This window comes from Dermochelys coriacea, chromosome 8 (genome assembly GCF_009764565.3).
Source record: "Dermochelys coriacea isolate rDerCor1 chromosome 8, rDerCor1.pri.v4, whole genome shotgun sequence".
In the NCBI taxonomy this organism is placed as follows: Eukaryota; Metazoa; Chordata; order Testudines; family Dermochelyidae; genus Dermochelys; species Dermochelys coriacea.
The window spans coordinates 49,064,373-49,076,373 of record NC_050075.1 but is presented as its reverse complement, the minus strand read 5'-3'; the positions used below and the strand labels follow the sequence as shown (position 1 = coordinate 49,076,373).

At 40.7% G+C, this 12,001-nt stretch overlaps 1 protein-coding gene across 14 annotated transcripts in view; it reads left to right on the top strand.

The window, feature by feature from the left end:
• RC3H1 (ring finger and CCCH-type domains 1) overlaps nt 1-12,001 on the top strand; it is a 106,015-nt gene that overhangs the window by 61,986 nt on the left and 32,028 nt on the right. For 12 of the 14 annotated variants that reach the window (XM_043491092.1, XM_043491090.1, XM_043491088.1 and 9 more), the window contains exons 3-7: nt 1,314-1,434; nt 2,897-3,136; nt 5,205-5,380; nt 7,391-7,591; nt 8,211-8,343. In XM_043491092.1, coding sequence (XP_043347027.1) covers nt 1,314-1,434; nt 2,897-3,136; nt 5,205-5,380; nt 7,391-7,591; nt 8,211-8,343 — 871 coding nt within the window. The remainder of the gene's footprint in view (nt 1-1,313; nt 1,435-2,896; nt 3,137-5,204; nt 5,381-7,390; nt 7,592-8,210; nt 8,344-12,001) is intronic. The other 2 variants (XM_043491086.1, XM_043491084.1) reach the window with 1 other exon arrangement.

The window sequence follows — 12,001 nt, the reverse complement described above, 5'->3', positions numbered from 1 at the left end:
ACAAAAAAACCAGCTAACCTATTGTGGTATTAGAGTCTTAGACTAATAACTTACACCTAGCACAGTCACTAGTTGTTGACTGGGTTTATAATCTCGTCCTTTTTGCAAGTGTGGCCTGATACCTGTGCTGTTGTTTCCCTAAACTAAAAATGACAGTATCCCTAAGTCAGTGGTTCTCAACCAGGGGTACACGAACCTTTCGGGGTACACAGAGGTCTTCCAGGGTATATATCAGCTCATCTAGATATTTGCCTAGTTTTACAACAGACTACATAAAAAGCAATAGAGAAGTAAGTACAAACTAAAATTTCATACAGACAATGACCTGTTTATACTGCTCTATATACTATACACCAAAATGTAAGTACAATATTTATATTCCAATTGATTTATTTTATAATTGTATGGTAAAATGAGAAAGTAAGCAAGTTTTTAATAAGTGCGCTGTTAACTTGTATTTTTATATCTGATTTTGTAAGCAAGTAGTTTTTAAGTGAGGTGGAATTTGGGGTTGAGTCACTGCCTTAAGTGATCCAAGTTCGGGGAGGAAATAAAGCAATTACATGCATCAGTTTGTGTGCTTCATCTTAGGCACAAGTCTAATGTGCAGTGCAGAAGTTTGACTATTTGCCTTTCTATAGAAAATTTTAGAGTAGCCAAGTCCTCAATGTAGATCTGCACATACCTGCAAATCAAATCAGCTGGTACGTCTAATATTAGGCCTACTAGCTTTGAGTGGCTTTCTAAATATCTTGCTTTACCATCAAAGACTGATCACCAGTACATATGAAACTACTGGTGTGTTGCTTTAATATCTGATATACTGTAGTGTGTTCCAGTAAATTATAAGAGTTCTGCTTTTATCATTTCAACCACTAAATCAAAATGGTTGTGTTGCCACACATTCCAAGTAAACTTGAAATCAATGCAAGCTTCAGCATTTCTTTTAAACTTCATTCTAAGGCATACATTGCTATGTGCCACAAGTTTACTAAAGTGCCTTTGTGCTGCCATATAATACAACTAGCTATGTAAAGAGAAACTGTTAGACTTTTTAGCATCATCACACAATATGTTTAATATCAAACAATTTTTAAAAGCTTCAGGTTGAAAAAGCTTTTCAAGTGTTAAGAATACCATGGATGAAGTGAAATATCAAGGGTCCTAAAGCTGGAGCACGTTCCCATGTTAATGTTGTGGAAAGGTTGGGTAGTTGGGTGTGAGAGCATATTTGGCATTTAAAGAGCTTGGTATGGTGTGTTTGTGTGCCTGTGCATACTGTGGTGTGTAAGTTTACCTTCATCTGTTTTCAGGTTCCTGAGCAGCAGCCAATTACTTTGTGCAGTGGAGCAGAAGACACCAAACATTATGAGGAGGCCAAGAAATGTGTGGAAGAACTAGCTTTGTACCTCAAACCACTCAGCAGTGCAAGAGGTAAGTCCTGCACTGCCCTACTTCCTTGGAAGGGAGAACTGGTAACAGATAATAGTTCACTTCTTTTAAAAAGACCTTACACCATCAAAATAATTCTAGTTAAACCCGCTTGAAAAAAGATCAAGTCTATTAAAGAAATGGGTTTTCTAAGCACTAAAGCTATTTCTGTAGTACAGGGGTCCCCAACCTTTCAGTGGGAATAGCATATTCCTATTCCCAGAAGACTGTGGCAGGCGCCAGACACCCCGCCGCCGAAATGCCACCGAGAAGCTGGCAGTGGCAAAAAGTGTCGCCGCCGAGAAACGGCAACGCTTCTCGGCAGCATTTCGACGGGCGGTTCTTCAGTGGTGGCATTTCGGCAGCACGGTGTCCTGTGGGCGCACACAACTGCCCCAGCGGGCGCTGTGTTGGGGACCCCTGCTTTGTGGCGGAGAGACATCTGATTCTAAAATCATAATGATACAAGTCTTCGATAGGTTTTACTTTGATGTAGCTAGTCAAGGCCATCCCTATACTCTTGACCTCCACTAGCTACATCGAGGTAAGTCACCTGTTTCTTGTCTTTCCTATCTCACCATAAAAACTCCATTTTGTAGTGAAGATATAACCTGAAACAGGTAAAATAAAATTTTGTTTGATGTCCTATGGGTCAATCCAGGAAAGTTGGACTTGTATTGTCCAGCTAGCAGATGGGAACAGGAAGTCGAACAACTTCAGTGTCATGCTATAACGGCATGGCTTGACGCTTAGACTGGAGGGCTGGGGCTAGCCAACACTGATTGCACATGTCCTTATATAGGTACTGGATCTGTCTGAGTAATCCTGTTTGAACAATTGTAATAACAATAGAACTCTTTTTTTATTTAAATATCTGTATGCTGGTCTAGGTGATTGTGAATGTCTATACATTAGACACCTGCTAGCCAGAGATAGCTAGAAAGGATGAGAGACAGAGATGAGGCCCCATCAGTGAGTCTGGGGTATAATAGGTACTAGTAATACTTGGGTTTTTCTTTAGAGCAAACAAATTTTTTGCCTTTTACTAAAGATTTCTACTAGGCTATTCTCTCTGGACCTGCTCAAGGGTTTCATCTTTCATATCTGCCTATGGTTAAAAGGTTTTTGACAAATTTATCTTCACCCCTGGCAAAGTCTCCTGGCAAAGCTACGAGCAGCTGAAGCATTAAAGCTGTCTAGTGAGCAGTTTGTTTGTTTGTTTTTTCCCTTCAAGCACTGCCTGAAATGAACCTTTCAAAGTTCACAGTGCATTTTTGACAGGTTTGGATGTAGTGTTCAGCGTACTAAAATGAAGTACAGCAGGAGCTGGTTAGAGGATGTTTAAATTGCAAAACACAGAAGTTGAAAGTTGGCTTGGCTAGAAGAATGTGATACCTGTAGTGCTTTTAGATAATCCTGTAGAAGGAGATTGGCTCACTGTCTTTGTATGCTTTTTTTCCTGAAGGTGTGGGTCTGAACAGTACCACTCAGAGTGTGCTAAGTCGCCCCATGCAGAGAAAGCTTGTGACGCTAGTTCACTGCCAGCTAGTAGAGGAAGAAGGGCGGATCAGGGCCATGCGTGCAGCACGGTCACTGGGTGAAAGAACAGTCACAGAGCTCATTCTTCAACATCAAAATCCCCAGCAACTCTCTTCCAACCTCTGGGCTGCAGTGAGGGCCAGGGGCTGCCAGTTCCTTGGCCCAGGTACGTATTAGTGAGATCACTAGTTCTTCTGCAGTAGCAGGATTTAGGGATAGGAGAAAAAAAGATGGCTGGAAACTGCCTTGGCAGTGTTGTTCGGCGGGGGCTTCTCTTCAGATATTTTTGCAGTAGGTCTTCTGACTTAATGATAACTTTGAACTATTTTTATTGTCTCAAATATTTTAAGGGCTTATTCTGTCTTTTGTTTTTTTTGCAAAGCTCAAAAAAATCCGACGTCTTTAGTTGTTGACATGAACAGAGAAGACTGAGTAGTTTGCCTCAAGGTGGAGAGGTTTAAATCCGTGATTTTTAAAATTACTAACTTTAATCATGGGTTAAATCAGCGAGCAGGAAACCTTCATTTAAGTGATTAATTTGCATTTGTACTTTAGGAAAGAGAAAAGACAGGTTGATAACCATTAAAACATATTGATTTGCAACTAAATAAAGCTTCAACACTAAATTTAGTGGTACTTTTCGCTCGCCAGGAGAGTACACAATACCTATACATGGCTATAAAAGCAATTGTAACTAAGGTTAAGATTTTTGTCATGGTTATTTTTAGTAAAAATCAGGGATAGGCTGTGGGCAATAAACAAAAATTCACAGAAGCCCATGACCTGTCTGACTTTTATGAAAAATAATGGGCTATGGGAGGGGGCTGACGGGATGACTGAAGCTGGAGGGGCAGGGAGTGGGGGCAGCACATTGCTGCTCCTGGCGATCTCCCACCATCCAAGAACTCAGGTGGCAAATGTCACACAGGTCTCTTGAAGTCATGGAATCCATGACCTCTGTGGCATAACCTTATCCTTAATTGTAGCTTAAGGTACATATTCTTAATTTTAATGTTTTTACTATGTTAGAAAATGGTGAATGGTGCATTTTTTAATTTACTAAATGATTTAAGTTTTACTTGTTGTTTGTGTACACCTGCATTTGGATGGAAATTAAAATTAAGTGCATAATTTAAAAAAAAAATTTTTAGTTGAATATAACTAAATGTGTTTGTATACATTAGAGAAAAGGATTATCAAAACATGTTTTGCATTTATAACTGATTTATTAAACAAAGGAAGTATCTGTAGCTAGTGACTTGAACTGATTCTTTCTAGTCATCACATCCTTCAAGATTTTAGGACTGGTAGATTTCATCCTCTTGTACCTCGTTTTTATTCATATATTGGAAAAGGAAAAAAAAACTTTCCTGCTTTTACATCTCCCAGTTTATGTCTCAACTTTGAATGAATTAGTCAATGAACTGAACTAATGGAAATAAACTGAATTAAAATACTCTGTACCTGCAGACAAGGCTCTTGCTGTCAAAAGCTGGTCTAGCACTTCAACAAACTTCTGCGAGTTGAGTGATTTGACATTCTTTAAAACTTTGGCAGCAAGCATGTAGTGGTTGAATTATTTTAATTCAGTTTAAATAATTGTAATAGATTAGAGTAAGTTTAGGCCTTAATATAGGCTCTCATAATTAAAAATTTATTTTAGATAAGTTTATTTTTAAAAGGAAACATGTATTTAAGTTTAAAAATCTATTTTTTTTTGTCCACCCTAGTTTGCCTCTTGCATTTGTTCTTGTTTTGCAAGAACATAGCCCTAGTGAGGAGAGCACAGCATTAGGGATGAGTAGATATTAATTTTTCTCTTTGCTCTGCCCCCGACTTGTGTGCCTAGCCCTCCCCTGAAAATGGGGGATTCCTTTTTCCTCCTAAGCTCATAAAAAAAAGAGGGCTGGACACACTCCATCTGCTGCTCTGTAACATGGGACCAACAAGCTGCAGGGCTCTGACTGCAGCAGGATGGGAGGTAATTGAGAAGTTTGGTGCTTAAGCAGCTGGTTTGCTGGTTCCTATCCCTGCACCCTCCTTCCATTATTAATGCAAGGGTGTTGAAAGTGTCTTCCACATGCCCTACTACCTTCTGGGAGCTTTGGAGTGACTTTGCCTGCCCCTTTCGGTTACCTACTGCACCCATTTGCAGGGAAAGCATGTTATTAATGCAAGATCATTCTTGGTTTGTTTCATTTTTTCTTTTTCTTTTGTTGCTTTGTATTTTTCAGCAATGCAAGAGGAAGCACTGAAGCTGGTTCTGCTGGCTCTGGAAGATGGATCTGCTTTGTCACGAAAGGTCTTGGTTCTCTTTGTAGTGCAGAGATTGGAGCCACGATTTCCTCAAGCTTCTAAAACCAGCATTGGGCATGTTGTCCAGCTTCTTTACAGAGCCTCCTGCTTCAAGGTATGAAGTAAACCCTGGTTGGAGTTTGCAATGCAAGAAAGATTTACTTGTTATATCCCAGAAAATGCTAAAAGACTTCATTAAATTTGGAACCACATGCCAATCTGTCCTGCAAATAAAGAAGGCTTTTATTTGCTTGCATCTTTTGAATTTATAGTTGTGCTATAAATTAGGTATCAGTGGTTATTCATTATCAGTTGTTCAGTCAAGCTGGGCGGGCATATAGAGCGGGGTCCCACAGGGATCATTTCTGGATCCGGTTCTGTTCATTATATTCATAAATGTTGTAGATAATGGCAGAATGAGTACACTAATAAAGTGTGCAGACAATACCAAGCTGGTTAACCAAGATTAAAATTCAAAATGATCTGGACAAACTGGAGAAATGGTTGAAGTAAATAGGATGAAATTCAATAAGGACAAATGCAGAGTACTCCACTGAGGAAGGAACAGTCAATTTCCCACATATAAAATGGGAAATGACTGCCTGGGAAGGAGTACAGTAGAAAAAGATCTAGGGGTTATAGTGGATCACAAGCTAAATATGAGTCAACAGTATTGCGGGCACGCACACACCCAAAATATATATATATATATATATATAAATAAATAAAATTCTGGGATGTATTAGCCGGAGAGTTGTAAGCAAGACATAGGAAGCAATTCTTCCCTTCTACTCTGCACTGATAAAGCCTCAGTTGGAGTACTGTGTCCAGTTCTGGGTGCCACATTTTAGGAAGGATGTGGACAAATTGGAGAAGATCCAGAGGAGAGCAGCAAAAACAACGAAAAATCTAGAAAACATGAGCTATGGGGGGAGATTAAAAAAAAAAATTTTTTTTTCAGTCTGGAGAATAGAAGAGTGAGGTTGGACATAAGTTTTCAAGTACATAAAAGGTTGTTACAAGGTGGAGGGTGAAAAATTGTCCTCCTTTAACCTCTGAGGACAAGACAAAAAGCAGTTGGCTTAAATTGCAGCAAGGGTGATTTAGATTGGATTTACGGAAAAACTTCCTAACTGTCAGGATGGTTAACAATGGGAGCAAATTGCCTAGGTAGGTTGGGAACTCTGTCATTGGAGATTTTTAAGAACAGGTTAGACAAAATCTTGTTAGGAATTATCTAGTTATGATATAGTCCTGCCTTGAGTGCAGGGGAGTGGACGAGATGACCTACTGAGGTCCATTTCAGTTCTACGCTTCTATGATTAAATGTATGACACTTGTATTTTTAGAATGGGTCTCATTTGTGAAGTTCCGAATGTTCAGAGAGTTCACGGAGGGGGACTTTGGCTGTAATTTGGTTTTAAGTTGCAAGTGAAATGCAAGTTTGGGCTCAGAGTAGGTCATAGTGGATGAACAGTATCAAAACCACCAAACTAATTGGCTTATTTTCTGTCTGCTTAGGAGAGACTTGCTGGTAGAATATCCTAGGATATGTTGACTGAGTTGTATGTATGGTGGTTAGGATTGAAATAGCATGGAGGTGCTGCACCTCAAGGTTGGTAGAGCTGCATAAGGGAAGTCTACGCTGTTGCTGACTCCATGTTTTTATAGTATGTCCATTCTTCTTTGCACAAAAATTCACCAAAATGAAGTTACAGTGAAAAGAGACCTAAACTGAAATTTGTATTGCGTTGTTGCTGCTGGTCAAAGATTCCTGAGATGAAGTGAAGGAACTCAGGCACCATGGTGATGGGTACCAGTGTAAAAATCTAGAATGCAATGCTTCTCTAACATCTGGAATCAGGCTTCAAGTCACTGATCTATACATCTGAGTTAATGTATTCCATAGCATTTCAATATATGAATATAGGAAAGCTTATCCCTTATTAGTCAGGAGAAACCATTCTCATTTGTTGGTGTTTACTGTGTAGCATTGTGATAGTAATTAATACTATTTTGGGAGGATGGAACTTGGTACTAATCTAAGAATGTATTTGCTCTGAGCTTGGCACTGCCATCTGATTTATCCCTGGATCATTGTGATGGGCAACTTTCTCCCCTTCAGGTGACTAAACGTGATGAGGACTCCTCCCTGATGCAGTTGAAGGAGGAGTTTCGTACCTATGAAGCTCTGCGAAGGGAACATGATTCCCAGATTGTGCAGATTGCCATGGAAGCAGGTTTACGCATTGCACCGGATCAGTGGTCCTCACTGCTGTATGGAGACCAGTCCCACAAATCCCACATGCAGTCCATCATTGATAAGGTAAAGCCACGTCAAATCAGCCCAACCATCTGTTCTCTTCCCCAGCTGTTTTGTAACGTAATACCTAGTCGTGTGTCGATGAAGGGCTAGTCTACATTTGAAATGTTACAGTGGTACAGCTGGAGCACTTCAGTGTATCTACTCACTACAGTGATAGAAGTTCTCCCATCATCATAGTTAATCCACTTCCCATAAAGGTGGTAGCTAGGAAGAATTCTTCTTACTATTACCTTGTCATCCATCCCCCACCTTCCTTTCTTTTCTTTATTACACTTACGTTAAATTAGATTGCAAACTTCTTGGTCCAGAGGCCAAAGGAAGCTTTGGGCCTTTAGTAGAGGTCTAGCACAATGGAGCTCCAATTCTTGTTGGTGTCACTGGATGCTACTGTAATATAAATGACTTAGAACACCCAGGGAGAACCAAAGCCTCTGGTGTATCTTTTGGTTGAGGTGTAGTCTTGCGTATTGAAGAAAGGGGAGCACATGGTGAAGAAATCATCTTGGGTGAAAATGAAATGAAACAATTGGAAAGATGACTCTGTGACCTAGTGGAGCAGCCTGCAGAAGCAGTGAGGGCTGCCTTGCCTATAGAAAGTTAATTGTTACAATTTTTTAAGTTGCAGACCCCAGCCTCATTTGCACAGAGTGTTCAAGAACTAACCATTGCTCTCCAGAGGACTGGAGATCCAGCCAACCTGAACAGGCTTCGACCTCACCTAGAGCTCTTGGCAAATATTGACCCTAGTCCAGGTAAACCTGTCAGCATCTTGTAAGGTCATAGTAGTATCTGCTTTAACAGAATGGCCTTACTGTATTAGCTATTTAATCAAAAACTGTGTGTCTTGAATTTTTCCTTAGAGGTTTGTTTTTGTCTTGAATATTCTCTACAGTGGTAGGTTCTCAGAATTTTGGACTACACACTTTTTTCTTTTTTTTTTTAAATCGGAAAGCATTTTCCATGAAAGAATTATTGAGGAATCTTATTCCTAATACTCTGGAACTACATAGAGTAGGAAAAGGTCAGGCTGGATAGACAAGCAATTTGTTTATTGTGGGAAGTGTCATGCCATTTTGCTGGCTACTCAGAAATTTTGAATGGCTGAAGTCCTCCAAGATCACAGAATGGAAGAGGGAACCCTTCAGGGGGAAGGAAGTGGAGAGAAAGAAAGTGGGACTGGGAAGGAGAATCCAAGTTGTGGGGAAGGCAGAAGAAAAGGCAGATTGGAGAGGGAACTTGAGGGGAAGGGGAGTGGATTGGAGAGGAGAAAATAAATGGTAGAGGTTAGGTGGGTACCTGAGAGGGGAATCTAGGCTCTTGTGGCTGAAGACTGCTCTACCCACCTGTAAAAAATAAAATGTATAGCCTTAAATCTACTCACCAGTGTGAGTGGAAAGCTTTACCTGGTGAATGTGGAGGCCTAAGCTATCTATTACTACAGGAACTGATAAGGGTTTTTGGTTGTTTGTAAAGTTGACTCTTACGGTTGCAAAGAGAACCTTCAAAATATGGACCAGTCAGTGCTTAGCAACCAAAAATGCGGTGCGTTCTTCCTGAATCTGCCAAAGAGCTCTGCTACTGCTGTTTATGCCTGTGGGAAAGAAGAGTAGAGTGAATTTGACAGCATTGCTGCTATTTAATCCCTTGCACCGCTGGAACTATCAAGTACCATGGCCGTATTCTGGGCAGTGGCAGCTGCTGCTACTTGAGAAAATGAAGACGCAGGAGAGAATAACAAAATAACATAAGGTGACTGCAGGAATATTGGTCATGGAAATCCTCCCCTTTAAAGCACCCATGTAGGGTGCGGGGAAGAATATCGGATCTTCCCCCTGCCTGCTTCCTACTCTGGGGCAGGGAGAAAGAACAGAAATCTCTTTCACTTTCTGGAACTACAGGAGGGCAGAACTTCAAATGTATCAGATACTTACTAGACAGAGGCTTTGTTAAAATTTTTTAGAGGATTATAGAAGATGGAGTCATCAGTGCCCCTCCTTTTCCGCAGCAGATGAGTCTTCAATGGATCTAGACTTATCTTGATGATGTGCCTGGACCCAGCTTACATTTTTCCTAAATATACTAGCTAAAAGGTGTCTGATAAATTCAAGATTTGATGGGTGTAATAGATTTTGAGACTGTGTATGTAGAGCACTTTGGGATCCACTGATTCAAGGCGCTCTGTGTGTGTGTGTGTGTGTGTGTGTGTGTGTGTGTGTGTGTGTGCACGCGCGCTCGCACCCAGTGGTATTATCTTCTGCTGGATTAAGTTAAATAGCTGGAAGAGAAATCAATCAGATAAAAGAATAAATGTCTATTCTGGCTGATAGCCCATAGTTACTGATTCTGTCATGTATTAAAATAGTGGTTGATTTGTGGAGTTGTATTGTTTCACATCTGGGGGAGAGAGTGAGTAACTTGTGGTGTTTTACAGTGCGTGCCTCTCTAGATGATCTCAGACAGGGGTTCCCAAACTTTGAGGGACTGTAGTAAGTGTATTCCGGGCGGTTCGTGAGACATCTTGGGCGGGGGAAGAGGGATAATGCAGGAAAAATTATGTAATGGTGGATTTTAATTTATTGCATTTTCATAATCTACTCAGATTAATCTTTAAAATTGTGGGAATTTTATATAAAATACAATACAGTACAACCTCAGTTATGAACACTGGAAATGGAGGTTGTTAGTGTCTCTGAAATGTTCATAACTCTGAACAAAAAGTTGTTGTTTCAAAAGTTTATAACTGAACATTGACTTAATACAGCTTTGAAACTACTATGCAGTAGAAAAATGCTGCTTTTTAACCATCTTAATTTAAGTGACACAAGCACAGTTTACATTTAACTCAGTACTGTACCATATTTGCGCTTTTTTGGCGGGGGGGTTCTTCTGCAGCCTGATTGCATACTTTCAGTTCCAAATGAGGTGTGTGCTGACTGGTCAGTTCATAATTCTGGTGTTCATAACTGAGGTTCTACTGTAGTTAATTTACTTCAAGAGAATGCAGATACAGAGATGCTGATGTACAGAGCCCTCACCTCCATTCACCATACAGCACGGGTTCAGTTGCCCAGCAACTGTCCAGTCTAACTGAAATCAGAACTTAATCAGGGTTTGGGTGTTTTTTCTGGTTGTATACGTTGCACTATAACTATTGTGACCAAGGTCCTGCTCTACCTTGGTGAGTCTTGCGCTTATTGGCGGATTTGCTCGCCTTGGAGCTTCATGGCAGCCCTCAGCTCGGTTGTTTTTCTGAATTCACAGTCCAGGTCGACTCCTCCTGTGTCTGACCAGGAGTTGGGAGGATTTGGTGGGAACCCGGGCCCACCCTCTACTCCGGGTTCCAGCCCAGGGGCCCTGTGGAATGCAGCTGTCTAGAGTGCCTCCTGGAACAGCTGTGTGACAGCTACAACTCTCTGGGCTACTTCTCCATGGCCTCCTCCCTTCTTTATTCTCACCATAGGTCCTTCCTCCTGGTGTCTGATGATGCTTGTACACCTCAGTCCTCCAACAGTCTGTGTTCTCATTCTCAGCTCCTAGTGCCTCTTGCTCCCAACTCCTCATACGCACACCACAAACTGAAATGAGCTTCTTTTTAAAACCCCGGTTCCCTGATTAGCCTGCCTTAATTGATTCTAGCAGCTTCTTGATTGGCTGGAGGTGTTCTAATCAGCCTGTCTTAATTGTCTCCAGAAGGTTCCTGATTGTTCTGGAACCTTCCTGTTACCTTACCCAGGGAAAAGGGACCTTCTTAGCCTGGGGCTAATATATCTGCCTTCTATTACTCTCCTATAGCCATCTGGCCTGATCCTGTCACACTATATTTGTACGTAACAGTGAAATATGGACGGATGGCTAAAGAGCAGTAGTGTTAAGAAGAATACAAAATATCAATGATGAGAAGGGTAGGAGTATGCAGGCAGCTGGTAGATCTAGAATGGTGTACTCAATAAGAAGTTTGGGAACCTCTGATCTAGGGTAATGTTGATGGCCTTTGTAGATAATATTGCCTAAAATAATGTCTGTGTGATATAGGGCCTTGCAGAGGTATCATGCATCTGGAGGACAGGCCCTGTCCTGCAGAAAAGACCCTTCCAAAAACAATCCAATTCCAATGCACCAAACACTAATGTATGTCAGAGCTGTTCTGTCACAGTTAGATATATTAAACCAATATGTTTTTGGTGCGGCATTTTTAAAATGAGTTGTACAAAAGAGTGGTGTGAAAACAAAGAATTTGATCAAGTATTTTCTGTGCAAAAGACTTTTGTGTGCTTGTCAAGTTTCTATAGTACTGTCAAAATCAAAATATGTCAGTGATTTTACTTGTCAGTCTGTCAAAGCTGAACGAGGAACTAAAGCACCCGTGTTTCCTGAATGTTTTCTAACATGTCAGATACTGGCTTCCTGATT